This window comes from Crocodylus siamensis, chromosome 1 (assembly GCF_052110815.1).
Source record: "Crocodylus siamensis isolate JL-2025a chromosome 1, ASM5211081v1, whole genome shotgun sequence".
NCBI lineage: Eukaryota > Metazoa > Chordata > Crocodylia > Crocodylidae > Crocodylus > Crocodylus siamensis.
Window position 1 is genome coordinate 337927661 of NC_143395.1, and position 27369 is coordinate 337955029.

Here is a 27369-nt window from a genome sequence, read left to right on the forward strand (position 1 = left end):
CTGTATAGACGCTATAAACAGGGATGCCTCGTGATAGACCCAAAGGTGTGCTTTGTAGAGACTTGTGTAGATCACATAGTAGAGGACTCAGTTTGTTTGAGCTCGAGTCTTGACAGCTTCTAGGAACTTTGTAAGAGGGATGCTCAACCTTTTTAGGTTGGTGGGCTGGATGGGCAGTGCCTTATCCCTCCACAGGCCAAATCAGAATGGGCACCGTGGGGCCTTGTATGGCCATGTGGGGTGGAGGGGGTGTGGGTCATGCCCCTCCAGCCCCATCCTGGCCCCGTCTCGGGGAAGAGTTGTGACCTGGTCCCATGGGAGGAAGGGGGCATGGCCCAGCCCCATCGTGGCTGGGTAGGGGTAAGGGAAAGTGGTCTTGTCCCACAGTGGGGTGGAGAAAGGGGCTGTACGTGGGGAGAGGGAGTTTGGACTAGCCTCAACCCAGTCACACAGAGAAGGGGGCTAGGCTCCACCCCGATCTCGCTGTATGGGGGCGGGGGGGAGGGAGCAGTTGTACCCCAGCTCTGACGTGTCCCACAGGGCTTAGGGTTTAGGCATCAGGGAGAGGTGCCAGTACTGCTACTGTTCCCCCACCATCAAATTTCCTTACCTTTTGAGGAGCCCTGTGTGCTGGATTCCAAGGCTCCATGGGCTGGAGGTTGAGCATCCCTGCTCTGGGACATGCTTCTATAATAGATTGGAGTTGCTTCAAAATTGCTTTTAGCGTAAATAAGAAACTTTGAGGGGGAATATCCATAGGTTTATGTCAAGGATGTCAAACAAATGGCCTAGCCCACAGGCTGGGTCTGGCCCATGGAACTGCTGCATCAGGCCCACAGGTAGTCTGGTGGGCTACTGGAAATGGACTTAACGCTCAGCTCTGCACTGCTGCACGTCCTTGACACTGTTAACAAGTCAGTGCTCTGTGCTGCCACATACCCCAAGACCCACACTACCAATCAAATGTAGCTCCACAGATCTGGCCTGAAGGAGCCCCTGAAGACTGGGTCTGGCTCACAGCAAGTTTGACACTCCTGACTAATGGAAAGGACCCAGACAATTGCAGTATGCTGCAGGGCTTGAGCTGTGTCAGAAATGCATGTGAAAATAAGTGTTCTCCAGAAAAAACAAAATAGAAATTTACTATCGCCAAAGTCATTTGGACATGTATCACTTTGTTTTATGTAGATTGAGTACATACGAGAAGTACAGTATTTGCATAGAAGAGAAATTTCAGTTAGTTTGTTTTTCTCATATTAAAAGCAATATGGTGAAATTGAAGATTGCCAGATCGATGACTCTTCTCTTCATGCAGTGATTACTTTCAAGACAAGAGCCGAAGCTGAAGCTGTAAGTATATTCTTTCAGTTTAAAGTGCTTTTAAAAAGTTCTCATTAAACTTGCTTGAATTTATCTCAGCTTAAGAATTAAATACGTTTTCAAAATAGTTCAATATCATGTTTACTCATTTTACTTGTTTAGTATTTTGGATACCTATTTGATACACAAGTTTGATTCTAGATTAAGACTAGATACTCAAGTCCATCTTAAAAAAAAAAAAAAAAACAAATATCTGAAGCTGTTATTTTTCCTGAAAGCCATAGCAAAAAGGAAACTTGAACTGCTTAGAAGTAGAGATGGCCTGGAGAGCCCTGTAGAAATACATGACAGAACCTTACTTGTTAATTTCTCCTTACCTAGATTCCCCATAGTCTTAAAGTTTTTACTGCTGTTATTTTGTATTTTTGAAATAATGTATCATGAAACAGCTTATTCAATGATTTTGTTTTATGTACCGTGTTTACTCAAATACAAGATGACCCAGATTATAAGACAAACCCCCAATAATTAGATTATAAATGTGATATAATTTTCCAGGTATAGAATCTAATTATTGGAGGTTTGCCTTGAATTTGTCCCCTTGCCATTGCTACAGTAGGAAAAATAATTGGGGGGGGAGGGGCTGTGCTCCCCTCCTGTTCTGTCTCCTGCAGCCCCTTCCCCTCCTTACTGTCGTGTCTGGCCCTGCTTTCCCTGAGCACAAGGAAGTGAAAATTAAATTTAGAAACACTGACCTTGAAAGAAAAATAGCTGTAGTAATTTGCATATAGTACCAATAGACTTAGTCTAGAATTGATGAATGTTACCAGCTTTGAAACTGCAGCAAGTGTAAGGACAGGTACTCCATAAACACACTTAAACAACATTTTGAGTGCCTGCTTACCTATAGAACAAACTATGCATTGTATTAGTCCAAAGTTGAAAGGCACTCACTCAATTTACTGTATAGCTCATTGGGCTGGGCCCCAGCAGAAACAATAATTTCAAGCTCTGGTGACCCCACAACTCAGCACTGGTCAGTATATGTATGTACTCCAGATAACTGCCCACCCCCCCCCTCCTAAAAAGGATGCATGTGCTAGTTAGTCCTCTACTTACGACTGGATCCAAGTATTCTTGTCACGAGTTCTGGAATCCTCCAAAATTTATATGCAGGTGAAACATAGCAACTTGGTCTGGTTTCACATCATGGAGCTTGGGGCTGTGCTAATCCATATGCAACAGGCTTGTGGGGTGGAGGCAGTGTGATTCTGGGTGAACTGTTTGGGGCCCCATTTCTTGATGTTTGCCAGCCATTTAAGGCTGGTGAAGAAATGGGAATTATTGAAATAGGAAAGAAAGGCACAGCGCAGCTGTTGGAATAAAGAGGAAGTCGAACTGTATTCAATGTAGTGGCTCACCATGTCTTGAAAAAGAGTCAGTTGCTGAGGGGGACTGAGTGCAATAGACACTACTAGATGGGCTGCACTAACTTCTTCGTAGGAGAAATACCATGACCACAAAGGTGGTTTTCCCAGGGTAGGGGATATACTATGAACATGGCAGGGGGACCCTTGTCTGCTTGCGGACAGGACTCCCTACATGAGCCAGCTTCCAGTGGCAGGATTCTAGCTACACACTGACTATGGAAATGGGCGACTCCTCCCTAACTTGATTCTGCAGCCATACAACTGCGGGCAAGTGAAACTTGGGGGCATCTGAACCACAGGTCTTCAGGCTTGGGCTTGCATGTAGGAAGCCTGTGAAAGGATTTGGAAGTATTGGAAGCCCCAGGTTCAGGTGAAGGATACTTGACAGTAGCAGGTCCACATATGGTTCTTGAATGATTCACACGGATTTGGAATTGATTTGGCTGATTTGACTTGGGACATGAAAAATTTTTCTTTAAAAAATTTTTTTTTTGCCCACTATAGATCATGTATTTTATAATCATGCTCATCTCTGGCTGATTTTAATCAAACTCATAGTTGGTTTTCATTACTGAGCACATGCTACTTTTACTGGGGGTTCAAAGATCAGTAGTGTATTTAGTAAGACTTCCTTGTATGTGAATTTAAGATTAGGGGTTTTTCCTCATGCTGATTAGGAAGGAAAATAACCTTATCTTGTGTTTGAGTAAATACAGTATTTGTTCCATTTCTCTGTATTTTAATTTGTCATCTTGGCAAGTAAAGTTATGTCTAATCCTAGGACTGTGTTTAGACTAAAGATCTATTTCACATTTTTCAAGTAAATAACTTATCCAAAAGGTGATAGAGTATGATTACCAAAATGTTAATGTTGTAAAAAATAAATTACTCTGAATTTACCATTGAGTTGCATTTGATCATTTAAGTTTGCTTTGAAATTTTGCCTGTTTATAGCGTTGCTAGTATGACTGGTATTTTAACTTCATACTAGTACAACCTGTATTTCCCCCAGATATTCCAAAAATAAAAAGAAGCTGTATTTGTTAATAAATATGGAAGATATATAGACCAGTGATGTAATTGCTAGGACTTGGGTAACCTAGTTTGTTTCCTTGCTTATGTATATATTTTGTATGGTTTTAAGTAAATTAATAATGGCATTCATTCTTAGCTTTCAAGAACTGAGGATAAATGCATTAAAATTGTGAAGTCTTCTGATATTAAGTGGGCCAGCTGAAAATCTTTGGCAATAAGGACATGCGTATCTGTTTAAGGTTGAATGTGAATTCCTCCCCAACTAGCCTGAGCCACCTTGCATATGGTACTAATATTTATCTTGGGTTCCTTCACACAATGCACAATGCGATAAATCAGTTTGCCAGATCTTTTTTACTTCTGGACTTATGGGTAATAAAAGGAAGTACTGAAGGGCCAGAAGTCAGGAAGAGGGGATGTGGCATTGTAACTTGGCAGACTTTCTGTACACAAGATCTGCAGCATATGGTTAAGTTCCAAACACTGCAATAAGGGGCAGACTGTGAGGTGAGTGATGGCAAGTTAGATCTTATACCCAAATCTTAACCTTACCTACTAGGTTCAGGATGAAGAGCCACTGGGGATGTGATATAAATCTGAAGCCTGTAGCCTTTTCCCAGTGCAGGCTGAAGCTAATGACCTGACCATTGCCAAAACTCGTTCCCCTTGCTGGCCCTGAGAGTGGCTGGCTCCCAATTCCCAGTATCTCTGCAGCAAGATGCTGAAGAGTAGTAGGCTCTGCAGTGGAGGGGAGTGCTGCAGGGTGGAGGGGTGGCACAGCACCGCTCTGAGACTGATCCCCCTGCCAGATGGGACCTCTTTTTGAGCGAGATCCATCCTATGGGCCATAATTTTCAGACCCCTGATATAACTGATCAGCAGGCTGATCTCCACCCCAACTTAATGCCAGTCCCAACTATCAGTCTGTACAGAGCATAAGAAAATATTAAAAAGGAAATAGAACTCTCATTTCCTCAATGGCTCTATTTCTCTAGTGTCTGGATCAAATCAGTTATCGCAATCAGAAGCCAATTTCTTCTTTCTTCAGAAAGAAAATAATAAGAGGAGAAGATGGGGTTCTAAAACATGTAAATTTCTCCCTTTTTATATTTGGAGGTTAATTAGGGGTTGTCATCTCTGAAGATATCTAGCCTCTTAACTGGTATTCTTTAAGTTTTAGCCTGCTGAATAATTTCTGAATCCTTGTGCTTCATCTTGTTCAAATATATTGGAAGTGCAAGGTAATAATATCCTTAAGGGAGCTGAGATTTTTTGCTTGGATAAAGTACAGTCTAAAAATGTCTGACATGTTGCTATGTAACTCAGTTTTGTCCACTTAGGGAAATTAGTAGCACATTTATCCAGAAGCTTTCCAAAAAGAATTACTCATGAAGAGACCGGGCCTGAAAAATTTGTATAAAAGTTTGTATAAAAAATCTATACAAAACTTGTCAAAATTGTATAAAAATCTATGTACAAACATTAAAAGTTAAAAGCAATTCAAGTGCCTCTTTAAAACAGTTTTTGGTCTCATAAAAGATACCAGATTTACCCAAAGAACCTTGCCTGTCTTTAAAACAGAAACGCTCTGGTGATTCCAAGAGTGTTGTACCCTTAACGTCAACATTATCTGAAAATTCACAGGAATTCCCAAGGAATCAGTGAAACTTTCTGAGAGAATTTAAGCTCTGAATTTATTTATTGTTAAGTAATACAGTCTCCCACAGGATTCTCATTAAGGAAATACAGACTAGACAAAAATATAGTAACATAGATACAAAATGATTGGATTATTGTGCTCAGCAAGTTGTTCAAACTGGCTTATTGTCTAGTTGGGAGGAAGTATCATTTGGAGTTCCCCAGGAGTCTGTCCTGGGTCCACTGTTTTTAATAACTTCATTTGGATGACGGGATTGAGTGCACTCTTACCAAAATTTGCAGAGGACATCATTTTGAGTGAAGTTGCAGACAGTCTGAAGAGTTGGGCTGAGATCCAAACTGACTTGGATAAACTTGAATCTCATCTGATTGATGAGAATTTGGACAAATTCTCAACTAGGACAAGCACAAAGTCTTGTGGGATGGAATAATTACATGCACAAATACAGATTGGAGAATGACTGCCTAGGCTGAACTGCTGCAGAGAAGCACCTAGGGGTTGCACGGAACTGTAAGCTGAATATGAGCCAGCAGTGGACTCTATTCATCTCTGGTGATGTCTTGCGCAGGGTACTATGTCTGGGTTTGGGCCCCATACTTCAAGAAAGATGTGGACAGTGTGGAAAGACTCCACCAGAGAGCAACAGAAATGATGAGGGGCCTGGGAAGTATGACTTCTGAAGAAAACCTTAAGAACCAGGGTTATTTAGTCTGAAAAAGAAGACTGAGGGAAGATTTAAAACCCATCAGAAGGACCATTATTGGAACAGGCTACCTAGAGAATTTGTGGACTCCTCCATCCCTGGAAATTTGCAAAAGCAGTTTAGATGGACACTTGATTGGGATGGTTTAGCAAAGAATGATTCTGCCTTGAGCAAGGAGCTGGACTAGACCTTGTGAGGTCCTTTCCAGCCCTACTTTCCCATGGACACGTTACTGATTTCTTTGTGCTCCCCTGCTGCTGTTTGCGTCATGTGTTGCTTGCTTCCTTTAGTCTGAACAGACTTCAGTTATGATCTCTTCTCTAAGGCACACTTAGGAGACAAATTAATGGGATGCCACTGATGTGTTATGCTAATGCTAAACGTTCATGTCTCTTCCCTCCCCTCCCCCAGCTCAAGTACACCCGAGACATAATTTGTCTCCTTGCGTAGTCTAGTTTATAGTTTAATACTTGACATACATGAGTGGAAGCAAGAAACAGAATTTTCCAAGGGCTTACTAGATCACACATGCTTTATCCGTAGACAGACTACTAAAAATATAGAGATCTGTGAGAAAATTTCAATAATTAACCTGTTTATACCACTCCGTCCTTCAGAAATGTTGCTATTCTTTTTGGTTTGCTTCTTCCACCTAGTTCTCCATTCCTGTGGTTCACTCTTCTTGTCTTCATTATGGACTTGCTTTATCATGATTCGTCTCTGATTGCTGTAACTCCCCCCCCACCCTCCAATTTGGGAGCTCTGCTCAGCTGAAAACAACCCTGGCCACATGTTCAATTAGTTTCATAGTTTCATAGTAGCTAGAGTCGGAAGGGACCTAGGTAGATCATCTAGTCCGACCCCCTGCCTTGGCAGGAAAGAGCACCGGGGTCAGATGACCCCGGCAAGGTGCTCATCTAACTTCCTTTTAAAAATCCCCAGGCTAGGAACCTGCACCACTTCCCCTGGAAGCTGGTTCCAGGCCCTAGCCGCCCTGACTGTGAAGTAGCGCCTCCTAATATCTAATCTAAACTTAACCTCCGCCAGCTTGTGACCGTTATTCCTGGTCACTCCTGGCAGCGCACGGGGGAACAGGGACTCCCCCAATACCTGCTGATCCCCCCTGACCAGTTTGTAGCAGGCCACAAGGTCCCCCCTTAACCTTCTCTTGTGGAGGCTAAACAGGTTCAGGTCCCGTAGCCTCTACTCATAAGGCCTGCCCTGCTGACCCCTGATCATACGAGTGGCCCTCCTCTGAACTCTTTCCATATCGTCCACATCCCTCTTGAAGTGTGGCGCCCAGAACTGGATGCAGTACTCCAGCTGCGGCCTGACCAGTGCCGCATAGAGGTGGAGGATCACCTCCCTGGACCTGCTCGAGATGCATCTGTGGATGCATGACAGGGTACGGTTGGCCTTCTTGACTGCCTCCCCACACTGCCGGCCCATGTTCATCGTGGAGTCAATGACGACTCCAAGATCCTTTTCCGTCTCCGTGCTGGCAAGAGGGGAGTTCCCCAACCTGTAAGTGTGGTGCCGGTTCTTCCTCCCCATGTGCAACACCTTGCACTTATCAGTGTTAAACCCCATCCTATTCTCCTCCGCCCACCGTTGCAACCTGTCAAGGTCAGCTTGTAGCCTATTGCACCCTTCTAGTGCACCCACATCCCCCCACATCTTAGTGTCATCAGCAAACTTGAACAGGGTGCTTTCTACCCCGTCATCCAAGTCACTGATGAAGATGTTGAACAGTGCGGGCCCGAGGACCGAGCCCTGCGGAACCCCACTGCCCACGTCCTTCCAGGTCGAGAAGAACCCATCCACTACCACCCTCTGGGTGCGGCCCTCCAACCAGTTGGCGACCCATTTGACCGTGTGGGCATCGACACCACAGTCTCCCAGCTTTTTGATGAGGACAGGGTGAGAGACAGTGTCGAAAGCCTTCCGGAAGTCCAGAAAGACTACATCCACAGCAACCCCTGCGTCTAATGATTTGGTGACCTGATCGTAAAAGGCCCGCAGGTTGGTCTGACAAGACCTGCCACTGATGAACCCATGTTGGTTGCCCCTGGGCATGCATTCCCCCGCAAGGCCCTCCTGGATGTGTGCCAGGATAATTTTTTCAAAGAGCTTACCCGGGATTGAGGTAAGACTAACTGGCCTGTAATTTCCCGGGTCCTCTTTTTTTCCCTTTTTGAAGATAGGGACCACATTGGCCCTCTTCCAGTCCTCCGGCACCTCGCCAGAGCACCACGAGTGCTCATAGAGCCGCGCCAGGGGTCCCGCAATGACCTCGGCCAGTTCCTGTAGAACCCTAGGGTGAAGATCGTCCGGACCAGCGGACTTGAACACGTCCAGCCTCTCCAGAAGTACCCTAACTAACTCCTCGCTAACCCCTGGCCCAGGCGTGTCTCTCCCGGGGCCCGAGGGGGGCCCAGCAGGGAGGTGGCTGAACTGGTCCCTACTTAGGAAGACAGAGGCAAAGAAATCGTTAAATATGTTAGCTTTATCATCTGGTGTGATGACTAAGTTGCCCATCGTGTCCTGCAGGGGCCCCACATTACCCGGGACCCTCTTTTTACCCCCTATGTATTTGAAGAAGGACTTCTTATTGTCCTTAATCCGGGAAGCTAGTCCTATCTCCATTTCTGCCTTGGCCCTCCTGACTGCCCCCCTACATCCTCGGGCGACTGTAACATAGTCCTTCTTGGTGATGACCCCATCTCTCCATTGGGTATATGCCTCCCTTTTAGCAAGGAGACATTCCCGGATGCTCTTAGTGAGCCATGGGGGTTTATGTGCCCTCCTGCTCCCTTTGACCCTTGTTGGGATTACCTCCCTTTGGGCATGGAGGATCGTCTCCTTAAGGAGCAACCACTCACCTTGGACATCTGATTCCCTTCCCCTCTGGGTCCTCAGCGCTTCCCCAACGATCCTCCTTAGCTTGTTGAAGTCAGCCCTCCTAAAGTCTAGGGCTGTTGCCTTGCTGCAGCCCTTTGCCACCTTACGCTGGATGGTGAATTCCAGCAAGCGATGATCACTGTCTCCCAGGTGGCCCATCACCCGCAGCCCCCTCACCAGGTCATCACCCGTGGCCAGCACCAGGTCCAACAAGGCGTCTCCCCTGGTGGGACTGTGCACCTCCTGGGTTAGATGGAGGTCCTGCACTCTGGCTAAGAACCGACGTGAGCGATCAGACTTGGCTGACTGCTCCTCCCAGCAGATGTCTGGGAAGTTCAGGTCCCCCATGATGACCACATCCTTAGCCCTCACTACCTCTGTGAGCTGACCTAAGAATTCCTGGTCGAGCTCTTCTCCCTGGTTGGGAGGTCTATAGTAGACTCCCACTGTTAAGTCTCTCTCCCCTGGACTGCCTTTTACTCTAACCCAGAGTGCCCCCCCTCTACCCCCTTGCTAATTAACGAGGAAGTATATTCCTCCTTGATGTAGAGTGCTACTCCTCCACCTTTCCTTCCTATCCTGTCCCTCCTGTATAGCCTATAGCCCTTGACACTCACCGCCCAGTCATGCGATGAGTCCCACCACGTTTCTGTGATCCCTACTATGTCAGGGCTGGTGACAGCTAGGAGGAGGGCGAGTTCCTCCTGCTTCTTCCCCATACTTCGAGCATTCGTGTAGAGGCATTTGAGGCATCCAACGGTTGTGCCCACTGACCCCCTAGTCTCAGCAATGCCCCGTCCCCCATCACTTACCTGTTTCTCCCTTTTGACCATTGGTCTGGGCTCGCTGGCTGTTGCTGGGCCTGGTAGTTCATCATCTCCTCCGCCCTCATCTTCCCCCTCCCCCGACGAGCCTAGTTTAAAGCCCGCCGAAGGAGGTTCACCAACCTGGAAGAGAACACACGCTTACCTTTAGGGGAAAGGTGGAGCCCATCCCATCCCAGCATGTCTCTCATCACGATGTGCCGGTCATGGCTGAGGAAGCCAAAGCCCGCCTCGAAGCACCATTCCTGTAGCCTCCAGTTGGTCTCCGCTATGCACATCTCGTGACATCTGCCTCGACCGCTCACTGGCAGGATGGAAGAGAAGACCGCCTGTGCGCCCATCTCCCTCAGCACGCCTCCCAGAGCATGGTAGTCCTCCATCAGGCGATCAGGGGCTCTCCTGGCCGCATCGTTAGTACCCACATTGACGAGGACCATGGGGTAATAATCGGTGGGCTGGATGATGGACTGGAGCATCCCCTTCACATCCTGAATCTTCGCTCCGGGCAGGCAGTAGACCTCACGTGCTGAGGGATCCTGGCGACAGATGGGGCCCTCCGTACCTCTCAGGATGGAGTCACCAATCACGATGACGCGACGCTTCCTCCTCTTAGGCCTCTTGACTCCCGCCGCCCGCACAGGACATTGTGTGCGCAAAGTCTCCTCCCTGGAATCTTCCACTGCTCCCTCCTCCTCCAGGGCTGCCAGGGCCTCATATCTGTTCTCCAGATGGACAGGAGGAACTGGTGCCGCAACATGGTTAATAGCCCTGACGCGGGAGACCGTCTGCCACTCAGCAGTGGAGGGCTCATCCCGGGCTGCCCTCTCCTCTGTCGTACCACCCTGCAGAGAAAGAAAATACCTATCAATTTCCTCCTCTGCCTCACGGATTCCCCTCAGCCTGCTAACCTCCTCCAGGAGCTCCTGCACCCGCTCCTCCAGGGTCCTAAGGCGGATACCTACAGGACAGGTGCAGGAGTCCCCAGTCCCTGCCCCCCCAGACCTTGCCGGGCAGTTCCCGCAGGCATGATATGATATTCTAGTGACATGATAGAAAGCAACAACAAAGTTATTTTATACATTTTGTGGAATAACTTTGTAGCTTATTCCTCCTTTTTATCACTCCATTAATTGATTGAGTATGTGGCCAGATGACTACTTAAGGTATGATTAACTGGTTAATCACAGTTGAAGTATAATATGTAGATGAGGCCTTAGTTCTCCTTTCCTGAGTAGACTGAAGCATTGACTCTTTCTTGAGACTTGGAAATGAGTTCACAGCCCCAGTGTCTTATGCTGCCAGGATCAGCAGCCATGTCTCAGTATCTTAAGAACACCCTCTTATAGAGTTCCAACTCCATGGGCATTGGGTTCACCGCTTATCTCTTTAGAACTGCATAAGAGAATCAGGGATCCAAACCTTTTTAAAAAAAAAAACACCCCAAAACGTAATCTCTTGTTATTCTGTCTTGGTCTGTGGGTTATCTTTTGCTAGGTAAAATGATGAATACCTGCATGTATTATTTTCTCTGCTTTTTCACAACTTGGTGAGTGGTCTTTGATCTTAGACCAGAGTCCTCAGAGGAGTCCAGGAATGCTTTCTGTTCTGCACATGCCCTCTACTGGAACCCGTAGCAGCTGTCTGTCCTGTGTAGCTAGTCTTCTTCCCACAGCAGCTAATCTCCTTCCTTTTGCTATAAAAATACACATATGTAACTGCCCTCCTCCACCCCAGATGCTCTTAAGTTTTAATGTTTATGAGCCAGCTTTAACACCTGATCTTGTTTGTACTTGGGAAATTCTACTGCTCCAAATCTTACCCTGCAGACAGCCCTCAACTATCCAGTTGTTCTAAGACAGGGGTTGGAAACCTTTTAGGAATGTTGCTGCAAATTAATGGAGCAAACGTAAGCAACTGCTTACCTCCCCTTTCCCAGCCACTGCCACATTCCTGTCTGACTTCTGACATCCTGTTTGCATGAGCCCAGTAGAATCACTTGGCTGACCTGCATTCTAAAATGCCCCCAGGTTCCTGAGAGCCATCAAGATGCAGTGCTCTTCCATGGCCCCTGGTCTGTAGAATAAGCAAGATAGCTGCAGTAACGAGGATGACTTTACTTAATGAGTCCCGACATAAAACTTTGTGTTAAGTTGTTTATTAAGTTGACAAACTTAGTGACTGACCCCCTTGCAGGTTTGGAGGTGCCCTTTGGTATTGCTGTATGAATCCATACCCTTTTATTAACTTACGTGCTCATATTGCTTTAGCTAAGAATTTCTTGCTGTACATCTAAACTTCTAGTCTCAGCTGACCCATGTGGTTTCATATGAAGGGATTTTCCATTTTTAGTTTTTCTTTTTAAAACCTTAGGAATGACATACATAAGGTAGCAAAAGCAAGCATTCAGTCAGAAGATTAGGGAATAGGAGAATTAAGGCTTCCCCTAATTTGCCCCTTTTATATGTATGCAGTATGGTAATTCTTAGTTACATGATCGTTGCCTCATTGAGTGCTCAAAACTCAGATCAGATAATGCTCAAAAATAGAAATGTTGTGAACAAAGCCATTGTCAATAGGATTCATTCTCTCATTTATTGTAGAAGTTGGAAAGTATACCTTTAGGGGGGGAGGGAGTGACTGTATGAAGTAAAAAAGGTTAGGTTTGTGATTAAGACCAGTTGCATTATGGGCTCCAAAACTGGAATGTTCCCCCATATGTGTCTGCTGACGAGGAAAACCATTAAATGACTTGTGGTGGCAAGGAAAGTCAGGTGAAGAATCTTTGAGCGTCTAAAGTATTACAAAAATGCCAAGTGTTCTGAACAACCAGGTCACAGAACTTGAAAGCTGGGCTCCAAAATGAATGTACATTTTTGGAAATTTTGACTTCAGACTGTTTCCCTTTTTGTTAAATGGAGCTGTGCCCTCTCTTCAGGAAAGTCTTGTGAAGATGAATTCTCAGATACCACGGTGAAGGTCACCAAATGCCAATAGAACACTTTCAAAATGTATTTGATACACAATTTAAATTTGTAGTAAATAAGGCATGGGATCACATGTTGTGTAATTTTCATTCATTAAAAGCAAGAGACATGGCAAGTATTATACAAAGTTTGTCTGCAGGGGTAACTGAATTCATCTGTACATAATTTCACAGGTTCTTGTTACTGATGACTTATACAATGAAGTTTTTCCATAATCATGAGGAAAATTCATTCAACTTAACTACAAAGTTGGAATTGGCTGTCAGACTTGGGTTTGAAAATCGTATGGAGGCCATCTCTACACTACAGTTTCTTTCAGTAGAGTAATTGTCAGATGTGATCCCTAATCAGTATATGTTGGCAGCAGTTATGTAGGTGCAATTGTGGCCATATAATGTTTGTACTAGGATAGCTGGTTTAGCTTAAAAATGGGTGTCAGATAACTACTGTTACAAGTCCAAGGTTCAGCTTTATCAGTCTAGCTCCCCCTACATTATACATTTGCCAGTATAATAAACTTTTATATTCTAAAGTGGTAAAGTACTCGAGTACAGGAATGGCCTTTGACAAGGGTGAGTCGCATACAGATCTCATGAGATGCACACAGAACCTGGGCAGTTCTGTTGCAGCTCCTTTTGAAGAGTAAGGGTGATGCATGTGATGTTGGGACTGGTATATGGGGAACATGAATTTTTGTCACTGATCAGCTTTTAGCCATGTTAAATTGTTTGGCAAGTGGTAGGAAGTTCATCCATCCTGAGAGGGAACCTAATTATGTAGACATTTAAAAGAAATTCAGTTCTTCTAATACTTCAAAAATATTCTAAGTAGAAAATGTTTGTCATTTATTAGGAAAGCACATTTTAAGTATAGTAATTAGCAATAAAAAATGAGACCAGAAGTAGTTACATCATCAGAAGCCATTCTTAGAGGCTTAGTTCTGAAGGGAGTGTAGCTAATATTTTACCTTCTCAGAAGAGAGAGGCTTAAATTTTATGATGGTGTACATTTTAGCCTGGAAGGGAGAGGAGGATTCCCTACTGTAAAATGTTGCATTTTTATGTAGCAGTAATTTCTTCAAAAGATTACAAGTTGTTTCTGAACCTAAATGTCACGTATAATACTTTTAAAAATTCTAGTTGTGTGACATTGTGATGAGACCATGGACGAAAAGCTCCTGAGCTGCATTTTAATAGGCATGGAATCTTTTAAATTTATCATAAATTTATATGTAAAGATTTAAAATTTATACCTGGGGACTTTAATATCACACAATTCATGTTCAGATGTCATTGAACATGTAATTGTTTCTACATTTCACATTATGCTGTACTTTCAGATTGTACTATAAATCTTATGTGACTGTGACGGTTATTTCGGAATGTTGCTAACGCTGATTTATGCTAGTTCATGTTACTTTAATTTGAACATACTATTTCCAAAGCAGCCACTTAATGCATTGGGTACTTAGAAAGGCATGAATATCCCATAAGTTAAAATTTTTACATTTCAATTACAAAGGCTTTACAAGAAGCAGAACATTTTCCAGTAGAATAAGTTATAATCGCCAAGTTTAATTTTTTTACATCAAACCATTTGTATTTGTTGGTTGCCTCAGTTCCTTTTAATAAGTTATGTATTAAGCGTTTTTCAGCTTTGTCAATTTTTGAAAGGTGAAACACCGATCAAAATGTTGCTCAAAAGCAGTAATATCAAGTACTGTTATCTACATATGATTCATTACTTACTAAGCTTTTTTTGTTGCATCTGTTAGTTTTTGTGAACTCACTTGATTATCAGTTCTTAAACTACAAGATAAAATATTATATTTAATAAATCTACTTAATTTTTAAGCTGTTTATAGTAGTTAGAATTAGCTTATGAAGGCATTAAAGAAGAACATAGGTTTTCTTCAGGAACACCTACTGTTCCTGATCAACTACTGAAAATTTTATTTTCCCTTGTAAAGATAATGCTACGCTAAAATAAGTTTTTTACTTTAACTTGCTTTAGGCTGCTATTCATGGATCTCGATTCAAAGGGCAGGAATTGAAGTTGGCATGGAATAAGCCAGTTACCAATATGTCAGCTGTTGAAGCAGAAGAAGCTGAACCTGAAGAGGAAGAGGTAAGCTTGCGTTCTCTCTGTTTAATATTTTTTTTGATAGTTGAAAGAGTTTAAATTTTTTTTCTTTAAAAAAAACCCCCAAAACAACCAAAAAAATTGTTAATATCTGTGGTTTGCACTTTTATTTGAAGCTTATTACTTATGGGCATAATGGCTGAATGCTACCAACAGCCCATGTCTACAGGCTGGAGCAAATGGCTCTGCAGACTGGATGTGGCTCTCAGGCTATAGGTTGCCAACCCCTGGTTAATAGCAAAATCCAGAAACAGCAGAAAACGTTGTTTTCAGGTTGACCTTTGCACATATACCCAAATTTGAGACTGGTGATTAATAAATAATAAATTAACATCTTCGGTTGAGCTTCCCATACATTAGCAAAGATGAAGAATGAATGCGAGAGAAGATCTCCCTCCTATTTAAGTAGGTCCTGGCTAAAACCTACACATTGACAATTTTATAGAAACTAAAATAATTTCTTGGAAGAGTTTTTAGTTGTAGTTTTTAAAGCACTGCAAAATAGATCAAATCTGTTGACAGTGTGTGTACAGACTGAAGAGAAATTTGATGTAATTTTACATAAATGTTGATGCCTGTGTGGTGTTGAATTGAGATGCGCTATTATTTCCTTAGGACTTGTGTGAGATTTTTCTTTCCGACACAGAGAAATAATTTTACTCTTGAAGGCCCTGATTTGAAAAAGATCAATTTGCCAAAAACTGAGTTTTTATTTATTTAAATTGAGCTACACATCTACCCATTGTTAAGACTTTAAAGGAGAAGGTGCACTCTTTTTACAATAATAGAAGGTTTAGCCAATTATAGTTTAACACCAGTATATATGTAGTTTTAAAAACTGTCCAGAGATATTGGTTTATTCTTAGTTTTGCCCATCTCTGAAGGTAAGGGTGATCTTCCTCTGGCTCATGGTACAGCATCTGACCCATAAACCTCCTGGAATTTAGTATCTATATATGCTAGGTGTCTTATATTTAGAAAAAGTTAAGTTTCAACTTTTCCCATTGTTTTGTGATCTTAGCTTTATTTATCACTTAAATATTTTAATATGTATCGTGTATGGAAAAAAATACAATTTTTCAGGCAATTAAACACTTGATGTTAACTATTAAAATTGTTTGGTGATCAACTGATCATGGTATAAGCCCTGTTTTTCCAAAGCATTTGATATTTATTTAATTTTGCATCTCCCTTTTGTATATGAAAATAATGTTTTTCAGGGTACCTTGGTAATTTTAAAATGGATTTTCTGCTTAAATCCAAGTTTTTCTCAGCTCTATTTTAAGTTGTTTGCCAAAAATGCACAGTGGCAGTTATTTTTTTCAGGATGTAATTAGGCTAATGCTAACTTCATTCTCAGAATATTTTAAAATCTAACTTTAATTCTGAACTTTTTTGTTTTACTATCTACAGTGCTATGTTTGCATTGCACATTGAGTGTCCTTAATTTTCCCAAACAATTTTGATATTTTGATGTTTTTCATTTCTATTCTTTAGTGTTCTGCTGCATCAAAAAAACCCCTTTTGAATATTGCCGTTTGAGATTTTCATTTTTGAGTTTCTTACTGAACTCATATTTATTGTGCAGAACTACTACCATGTACACTTTAAAGGTGTAAGGATTAGGAGGGAGGGGCTTCCTCAAGAATGTTTTACTTTTGTAGTGGCCTGTATGTAGCTCACTTTTTAATATTAGTAATAGTCTTTCTCCTGTTCCTAAAGTCTAAAGGTAAAAGATTTATAAGTGCTAGTAACATTTCCTAATCTTCTCTTCCATGTATTTAGCACTGTATCTATTATCTTGGCATCCTTTCCTCCCAACTTCGTATATTTGGTGTATAATCTCCTTTGTAATTGTAAAATAGTTATTGCTCTTGATTCCACTTAATTTCCTGGTTGTCCTGTTTTTAAATTGTATTCAAGTATTAAATGTACCCACTTGATTCATGTTCTGTGATCTATGAGCTATCTAACTATTGCTGTTGGAGACCTTATCTAGTAATAGACATGTACAGATGCATGTTGAGTGTGACATTTTAGATCTTGTGGGATAAAATATCTTATTTGCTTAGCTGTCACTTGATTTTGTCATTTCCATTAACAAATGAAATTACAGAACCAGCTTCTGTTCTGGATTAGATATAACTTTAATGTTTCTGAGAACCTAATAAGAAATGCCTTCTAAAAAAATATTCAAGGTTGTTTTATTAACAATCCAAATTCCTTGTAAAGTACAGTCATACATGTCTGGGATCTGTGCCATCGAGGCTGGATTTCATCGTCTCTGTTTCACAAAACTCATTTGTGTTATGACTGAAGACAACTCTTGGATATTTGTGATTTATGCCTATCTAGTTTGAGAGGCCAAATTGCTATTTCTGCAAGTACTCATTACTCAAATGAATTAAATCTTCTAAGTTTTTAAAAAGTCACAGAGGTGAGAAGCTACTGCAGCACAGAATGTCCACATGTAGGCAAAGTGCTCTGTAAATTAGGACCCTAGCTTACAAGGTTCTTTGGGTAGATGTGATATATTTTATTAGACCAACTAAATAGTTGAGAAAAAAGTCTTTGCAAACTTTTGGGCACAAGCACCCTTCTTCAGGTATTGTGAGACTCTGCTTTTGTTCTGAGATCTCCAAGGTAGGAAAGAAGCTAAAAAAAAAAAAAAAAAGTGCCACAAGAAATCTATAAAAATGTAAATAGGTTGGGAAGACGATGGGTAGAGATAGGAGAGGAAGGGGAAAAGGTGGGGGGAGAAGAATGCAGGCGGTAAGCTCATTCAGGTACCCGGTGGTTCATGTCAGGCAGGTTGTAATGTGTCATAAATTCAATATCTGTATTAAGTCCATGATCTTCTGTATTCAGTAGATTTATTAAGTGAAGTTTGTAGGCTCGTCTACAAAAGGTGTTTTGTAAGTTCCCTTTGAGTATTAGAACTGAGAGGTCACAACGGGAGTGATTGTACTGTTAGAAGTGTGCCCCCCCCCCCAGGTAATTGTATATTTTTGTCTAATGGATTTTTGGTGAGCGTTCATTCTGGTACACAGTTGTTTGGTTTCTCCTACATACTTTCCATTGGGGCATTTGGTGAACTGAATGAGACGCATTGTCTCTGGAAGTGCAGGTGTAAGATCCAGGAATGGTCATGGCTCTATTGTGGGTTGTGCTTATTGTGGGAGTGGTGGAAATTTGTTGGCAGGTTTTGCATTTCTTGTCCTGACATGGTCTGGATCCATTTGGGTTGGTTTGAGTCAGAGAGAGTTTGCTTCTGGTGACGAGGTTTAGCAAGGTTTGGTGCTTGTCTAAAGGCTAGAATGGGTGGTTCTGGAAACATCTCTTTAAGAATTGGGTTGTCTTCTAGTATGGGTTGCAACTGTTTGAGAATTTTTCATGTAGGTTCCAGGGAAGGATGGTATGTCATAAATAATCGTGTGCCATTCATGGGGATTTCCTCTTTGTACTGCAGAAAATCTTCATGTGGTATCGGGGTAGCTCTTTCCAAAGTGCAATCTCTCTGGGGAAATATCATTATTGGGTGAAAGCCCTTTTGAGATTTGTGTGGCGGCGACTGTGGGTAGTCTCTTCAGTGCAAATGTGGTGAAGGCTCTCTGATATTACCGAATGATGAGTTCTGCAGTTCTCTTCCTCCATAACTCAACAAAAATCTATAGACACTGTTAGTTAAATAGAGAAATATGTAATTTAGGTAGTGAAGGGTTGTGTTTGGAACTGGGGAACAGTGGAAGGAAATAGATGATCTGTTCTGAAAATATGCTTCTGCCATCTCATGACTCCTCCCAGAGACATTAAGCCTGAAGTGGAGCCCATAAAGAGGGATCAGAAGAAATAAGCAAGCAAATTTTATAATCTACTAAATTGCCATAGTTATCCTGAAAAGAACAGCGTTCTACAGACCTGGTAACTACTTGTCTAGGAAAAGATTTTCTGGGGCACAGTTGACAAATGGAGGTTGCTCATCTGCTTAGTGACAAGATTCACCAAGCTTCCTTTTAGTTACAAAGTAAAGTACTTTTTATTAAGAAGCCTAAGGACCAATTCACTATATATAAGTGTTTTGGATTTATACTGTTTGAAACCCTGGTAAATTGTAGAAACTTTCTAAGGATTTCTTAGAAGACGAATTTGCAGAACATAGATTATTTTTGTAACCCGCCCCCCCCCGGCTGTGGCTATCATAGACTCATAGAGAAGGAGGGTTGGGAGGGACCTCCAGAAGTCATCTAGTCCAATCCCCTGCCTGAGACAGGATCACCCCTGTCCAAACAATCCTATATAAACTATAATCTGAACTCTACATAAGACTCCCCTCAACCCTGACCAGTGAACTGATTGAGTTCACCTGATACTTACAGATCTAGCACCCTAATCTGCCACATGTAAAGCAGTGGAACTGTGCCCCCTCTACAGAGGAAGGCAAGAACCCCAGCAGTTCATACCAGTCTAGCCTTCTAAATATGGCAATTGGTCTGACCCTGAGTAGAGGGGGCAAGACCTTCTAGCCAGGAACCTCTGGCCTTGGTCCCAGCAGGAGCACTGGAACACCCAAGTAAAAGCCCCCCATCTTGGCTGTAACTAACACCTAGTGCCTTCTAAAAAACACGTAAAAATACCCTCAGACATGTAGCAGAAAGGAGTGGAAGTGGGGCAGGGAGAGCAACCAGCAAAGCCCAGTAGCTTTGGAAATGCACATGGTAGAGCATAGGCATAGCTCAGCCCTGACCAGTTGATCTCCAACCTCTTCTGGAACATCTCCAAAGATGGAGAGTCCACAACTTCCTTAAGGCAGTTGATTCCACTGTGTCACGTCTAAAAGCAAAGAACTTTTTCAGATATTCAATCTACACGTACTTTGCTGCAACTTCAAGGACTCACAGCTTCTTTGGTCCCTCTTTTCTGGCCGGCATACTTACAGAACCTCTTCATGTTGTCCTTGACCTCCTTTTGCAAGGACCTTGTTTTTTCTTTGCTTTCCTGATTTTTGTCCCTTTGGGCTCTTGCTGTTTCCTGGGCTGCTTCCTTAGTGACCTGCCCATTCTTCTATTGTCTGTATGCTTTTCTTTTGCATTTGAGGAATTTTAGAAGCTCATTGGGCAGCCACATTGATCTCTTGCCATTTTTCTTGTGCTTCCATTGTATCAGCCTTTTGTTAACATGACTCTTGTGAGAGGATTGTATAGACAAATCTAATGATTCACTGTTGTCGCATGCTTGCTAAAATCTTTGAACTATCTGTTGAAATTTTTTTTTTTATGAAATGTTGTGCAGTCTTTTGTTGATTTTAATCTTTTTTTTCTCCCCTAACTGGCCAGAACTACATCTTTAGTTTTGCCAGTTCTTATTATTTTGATTTTGCTCTGTTTGTGTAGGTAATTCAAGTGCTTATATGTATTTTTCCCTTTTAACTATACAGGTCCACGTTGCCCTTTTATCCTGTTTACATAACCAAGTAGAGTTAATGTATATTCTCTACAACTGAACAAGTCCCCTCTATCCTTCAGTATATTCCCATGCATAATGGATTTCCAATCAGAGTTCCTTGGAGCATTTTGTATTCCTTAAACGTCAGCTTTTCCCTTTGAGGGCACTTCTGTATTGTTTCTAGTGTATGCTCTTGTTAGTATTTGTAATACAGTAGCATAAGCACTAGATCTTAGATGGACCAGGTCAAGAGTAATGTTTTAACAAATGGAGTTGTAAACAAATTACCTGAGAGCAATCCTAAATGGCATTTCATCTACATTTTATAACTGCTGTAATTCCAGCTACATTAGAAAACTTTCATTTTGCCAAAATCAACTTTTTTAACATAATAAATGCATGTCTGATAACATGAAATCTACCTAAATGCCATGGTAACTCCTGTGCACACATAGTTCATCCGTTTGTGCCAAGTGCATGTATGTGTGCACAAATAGGCACATACTTGTGCATGCACATATATGAACATGCCCTGTAAGTGGAGAAGTAGAATTATCTGGAGAATACGGAATAGAAGAGATAATCTTGTGATGAATCTAAGAGGAAAAGGTCATGTTATAAGCGTTTTATTTCATCTTGTTGAATTTTTATGTAATGTTGGGCTCTATTTAGACAAGCAATGACTTTCTTTTGGAGGTAGGCAAAATGATTGCTTGTATAGTTTCAGTGTCAAACTTAATGGTAAATTTCCAGATGAAGCATCTCTAGTTTTAGATATTGGTTTGAGGTTAGGGTAGCTTAAGTTCCTCTGGATGTAAAGGCAAAAAGTGTCTATGATCATATGAGTAATAGATTACTTTCCATTTTAGTGTCTTAGGATTGATGGCAATTAAATTTTGAACACATAACATATTGAAGAGCCAGAAGAAGTGCATCTTCTGGTTCTTACTGTCCTTTTATGTTGTTAGCTTTAAAGAAAAAAATTAAATTATTGTTTTTAAAGAAAATGACATTTTTAAGAAATTATATTTATTTATAACATACTAGCAATTTCAAATACTTGTTTCTATTTCATTTTTAAGAAAGTTTGCTTCTGTTTATGATATTTTAAACTCTTGTTTACCAAAAAATATTTTTTTACTTAATATGTTCTCTACTGGAACCTATCATATCTTTCTTTTAAAGTTTCAGGAAGAATCTTTGGTAGATGACTCTCTGCTTCAAGATGATGATGAAGAGGAAGAGGATAATGAATCTCGTTCATGGAGAAGATGATTCAACTGATCATTGAAAATGCTAGAACTGTACCTGTGTTGCATTAGTATTACCTAATGTACTTTTGCATATTTGTATTAAAGGGTTTTTGGTAAATGTGATGAAGTTGGATTTAAGAAATAGATGAAAAAGCAGCTGATTGATCCTGTATTTTGAGAGAGTGATGTTTTACATTTCAGTAAACAATTGCTAAAGACATCATATTAGGAACATTATGCAATGTTTTTATTACATACTTCTACTGAAAGTTACAGAATTCTTTGGGTTCTTTGTAATTTAATGAATTGGTCAAAACACAGATGACCAAGGGTTGTTATAACATAGATGATTTTTGTTCTATTCCAGATATGGAATGAAAATTTGCATTTAAAATCTTTGTGAATGTTTTCAGAAATGAATAGATAACAGTACTAAACTGAAGTCTCTAAAGTTATGTATTCATAATATTGCATAGTAGTATGCTTAGGCTTTACTATGTACTAGCCTTTTGTTGGATTTGTGTACGTATTTTACGTATGGGTTTTAATGATACAGTGTATGACTGCTTTGCATATAAGTCCTTATGACTTTAAGATGTTTAAAAAAATAAAGAAATGGAATGGTCTTCAAAAAAAAAGAAAGAAAAAAAAAAGAAAAAAAAGCAATAACCAAAAAAGCTAAGACAACAGTCCTTGATAATGGAAAAAAATTTTAAAAAGAAAAAAAAGGAAAAAAAAAAGAAAAAAGACCATTCCAAATGGAAACCCCCACCCCCATATTCACAAAAGGAGCTATAATCACTGTCTTTTTACATCATCATAATATTGAAAGCATAAAAAAGGTAACGACGTAATGTGAAGTCTCATATTTAAATGTACTTTAATGTATGGCTTTGCACCGTGAAAGCCTTTGAAACGTTTTTTAAGCTTTAAAACTGAGGATCTAATTTATTATCAAGCAATTCCAAATAACGTTTCATGAATAAGAAAAGCCTTCTGTATGCTTACAATATGGACCTGTAGAAGAAAACTTGGTCCCATGAAGAACTATATAATAAAAGAAATGTAATACAGCATACTTTAAGAAAAGTGCAGAATTTGGTAGGTATTAGTCTGAAGAACTTTTGAGCATACACATTAATATTTCCTGTGTCCTTTTTTAAAAAAAAGATTTTTTCTACTGTAAACCAAAGTTGGCGGGTGATCAGTCGATACCATGGTCTGTTTGTTTGGTTTCTTTTTAAAATGTAAAGCTATGGGATACTAATAGAATTGTGATTTTTGTAGAAACACTGCAATTTTTCACAGGGCAGTTTTGTTTTAATATATTCTGTAGTTTCTCGCCTTCTTTAAAAGGAAGAATGCTTAAAGCTTAGTTCTTTTGAAATAAGGGACATCCAGCACCCAAAAGAATGGGTTTCATGTTTTTTGAATTGGCACATAGTCTCCTTTCCACAACTTTTGTGCTGGGGAAAGTCACCTGTCAGCTATTGGAATTCTTCTGCATCCAACAACTTATAAATAACCATAATATAAATCTTCTACATTGCTTATCTAATAGGTGTGGAGATTATGGTTTTTGTCCATCGTCTCTTCATTATGTTCTTATTAATTTCTTTGAAGGCAAATTATCACCCAAGAGGTCCATTCTTTGGAACATCATTATTTCACTCAGGGCTTTTTTATTTACATGAACAGTGAAAGGAGAGTGAAACTCCATGTCATCCTTTAGATGAGTTCCCAGGTAGATTTCTTGTTCTGTGACCTTTTTTTGCTGATAGCCTTGGATACCAAATCTTTTCTTGGAGGTTTTTTTTACACAGCTTAACATTACATGGAAATTCTACAGTTGACTGCCAGACTTGTAATTTTTTAAAACATGCTATGAAGACTTGTACTGTATTTGGGAAAATTATGACTTTTTTACACTAATTTCAGGCAAAATAAAATATTTTAAGAAGTTTTTTTTTATCCGGTACTCCAAATGAGCTACTTTGGTTCATTGAATAAATGCAGGTGTTTTAACTTTTCTGTTTTTAATAGTTTTAGTATTTTCAGCAGGGCAGCAGTCAGTCCTAGAGACTGAAGTTTATGGGCTTTTTTTTTTCCACCCCATGAAACACCATAGGCCCAAGGACTGACATGCTTCTCTAGATATAGTTATTTTGTATATTTCATTTAATATGTATTCTAATTGAATGCCAACCCAGTACAAGTCAGTGATATGTCCAAAGGGAGTGAAATCGCTTGCTCATTTCAGGTGTTCTCAACTTAAGTATGTTCACTTGATTTAATTTCAAAATAGGGGCATAGACAAATTATGATCACCTGAGCCATCTGGTTTTCCTTTGACAAACTTCTTATAATTATTTTTCTCTAAAGTCAGATAAAAATGAAAAATTGTTGCTGAAATATATTTTCTGTACTGCTGTTCTTGCCACGTTGCTTTCAGTTTTTGAAGGACGGGCACCAGGATCAGGTGCTATGGCTCACTGTTGGAAACAAACACACTCATTTTGTTTCCAACCATAGTGGCATTGTTTGTGGTAGGTAGTTTACAGAGGCCTCCCAATATGATTAAGTGCTATTCTACATAGGTGTTGTTCCTGCCAGTCTAAATTGATTCCTGTTTATTCCCGTGTCCTTCTGGGCCCTAGTAGACTTTACATTTTATCACAATTAACATGTTAATTGCACAATAATTTATAGTATGCTGCATGTCCAGCCAGTTCATGCCGTGATAAAGTGGCAAAGCATTTTGGACATTTATATATGTGCTTGGGTAGGACACTTTAATTAGAGCGGATCTGAAAGCCGCTCTAATTACAGCACCCAGAAAATCATGTATCGAACGAGCTTTAGTTAAAGTGCCCAAGCTGCCACTTATCAGCATGGGGAAGCTAATACACATTATGCTGGAGTCTGCTCTGACACGCTGTAATTATAGTGCATCGGAGCAGCCTTACTGGATGTGTATAAGCGCCAATTAATGTTAAATGTGGGACATCTTTGTCACTGGTTTGCATCACACTCTAATTTGAGCATGTGCCATGTTTGGCACTGGGATGCATTGTGTGTGGTTTTAGGTCCCAGTATGTGGTCAGCACAGAACACATGCCAGCAAGCTGTAAATCACTCTGCAGCTTAATTGCAGAGCTAAACTTGCAGGGCTTAATTGCAGGGCTAAACTTGGACTCAGAGAGCCCATCAGTTGATGCACGCTCCCTGTGTGCTGGCACCTGAAGCCACACAGTGCAGCCCAATGCTGAGCAGTACTGCCTGGCTTTCAATTTGTCAGCCAGCAAATTGAAACAGTGACATGAGAAGTGTAGCAGTGGGGATCCATCTTGATTCCTAGCTCCCAGCACCCAGTCTTGTGGTTGGAATCTGACTGACTTTTATCCTCGATCCCAGTTACAGAACTAAATTAATGTTTCCCAGGGCCCTTTAAAAACTGCCCTTTTTATTTATTTATTTTTACACCCTATTGCTTGGTCTAGCTGTGTGTGTGTGTGTGCACGCGTGTGTGTGTGTGTGCGTGTGCATGCGCGTGCACCTTTTTCCTAGCTTCATCTTATTCTGTAGCATCAGTTCTCTGTACCTTGTCACAGCCTGCCTTGGTCAGAAATCCTGCCATGACATCTACTTTTTGAAGCAATTTTCTGTTCTAAACAATGAACCATGCATTCTGCAACTTTTGATTCCCTCCTTAGCATGTGTTGTTGCTCAGCTAAATTGCTCTTTTTTTCTAACAGTTGCGCAAATGGAGTTTGCTAGGCTTGAAAATTGAGAAGGATGGCCGTCTTGTGTTTTTTTGGTTTGTTTTTCCTCAGAAAACCGTTCCAAATTTCTGAAGGAAGAAAGGTAAATCTTTTAAGATGCTGTTTTCTGTTCTGGGTTTGAAGGGCTTGAATCAGAAAAATCCAAATATGTTGTTCACTGAAATGTTGAGTTGAGAGTAAAATAGTGGAAAAAGCTGTTGAGTGATGTATAGAGAAAAGCATGACAATTTAAATGTTTCTTTTTCATGGAAGCTGATATAAATACTTATAGTTAACATTTTCCTTTTAAATAGCACTTTCGGTTTGTGAATATTTTTCTCCCTGAAAATCCCACTTTACAGTCTTCTTCCACCAAAGAAAGTAAAGTCCATTTGAGGAAATCTCAAAGGTGTAATGAAATGAAATGCAAAGCAACCACGATTCAGTCCATGAGGGGGTTTTTGTCATTTTTGTCATTTATGGCCAGTTGAAAACTTTCAGTTGCATGATGACCATCTCTTACTTAAGTCTCAAGTTTTCTGTTTATCAAACCTTGACTAATATATTACTTTAATAAAGTATTTGCCTTTTTCCAGGAGCAGACTTGTCTAAACATGGGCAAACTAAATTCTTCTGAAATGGAGCTGGCTGGATGGGAATGTAGGTGCTCTTTAAAAGGGTGGGGAAAAAAAGAAAGGAAAAGAGAAGAAATTGCCCTGTCTCATTAGTTCCATAGTTTCTGTACCTGACTCCAACCAGATGATCAAATAATGCACTGAATTAAATTGCAACACCCAGAAAAAGGTAATGTAAAATAAACAATAGATAAGTGAGCATTTTATTTTAAAAAATTGAGCAAAATTGTCAAATAATATTTTGATTTTTTTTTTTCAGTATTTAAACATACTTCAAATAGTTTAAAGAATATATTACTCATCTAGGATCGTCCCTACAAACTGAAACCTGCTGTGTATAGTATGAGACAAAGGTATGGAAGCATTCTTGCACAGAGCTGCCAGTGTGCTTAACACTTGAAGAAGCCACATCTTGAAATGCAAAGGTAGCTTAATCATCATGACTTGGTTTTTGTAGTTATAATAAAGAAGCTAAATCAGGATTATTGTCAGGTAGAATAGTCCAGAAGGACATCAAATGCATACTTACTTTAATCCTTTTATCCACCCCTGGCTTGAAAAGAAGCAAGATTCTTCATGTCTTATTACTAAGGATCTGTCAAATTTGGGATGACTGTCCCCCGATTTTTCAGTCCATATGTGGCACCAGTCACAATTTTCATGATCTATCAGTCTTGGGGGAGGGGCGGGACTTCTAGGGGCCCTCAGTGGGGGGCGGGGGGAAGGGACCTGCGGGCGGGGGGAAGGGACCTGCCACTGTCACCAATATCTGCTGCCACCCCCCCCCCCCGCTTTCTCTCCTTCCCCTCATGCTTCAAGACATTGGGGCTTCCCACCCATTTCTGTTTATAACCCCCCCTTTTTTCCACCCTGCTTGCTGGCTGTTTTCATGGTTTTTTACAGTCCCTGTTTTTTTTTTTTTTCATGGGGGAACTACTAATTTTACAGTTTCCACAGAACTTGTGAAATTGTGATTTCAGTAGGTCCCTACTTATTAGAATTTCCAAAGCCTTCAGATCCCATTACATGGTTTAAAATATACCAAAGATCCTTCATTGTTGCTTAGTTAGCCCACTACCCTCACTTGGTGGTATTGGCTGAGATTTTCTTCAGATTAGGCCAAAGACCTAAGTTTTTATCCAATATACCTCATTTACTTTTACAGACTTGTGCAGATATGTTTTTTTCTACCCTTTTACCATTAGATATGTTGCTTAGTGGAAATAGTATTAGATTTAACTAAATATTGTTACCAATTATTAGCCTATTGAAATTCTAA

General features: G+C 40.8%; 1 protein-coding gene across 1 annotated transcript in view; it reads left to right on the plus strand.

Moving 5' to 3' along the window:
• Nucleotides 1-23657, plus strand: part of RBM26 (RNA binding motif protein 26) — a 96509-nt gene extending 72852 nt beyond the window's left edge. The window contains exons 20-22 of the mRNA XM_090023795.1: nucleotides 1264-1350; nucleotides 14871-14984; nucleotides 21627-23657. Of these exons, the coding sequence (XP_089879921.1) occupies nucleotides 1264-1350; nucleotides 14871-14984; nucleotides 21627-21716 (291 nt within the window). The 3' untranslated portion in view covers nucleotides 21717-23657. The remainder of the gene's footprint in view (nucleotides 1-1263; nucleotides 1351-14870; nucleotides 14985-21626) is intronic.
• The last annotated feature ends 3712 nt before the right edge of the window (nucleotides 23658-27369 follow it).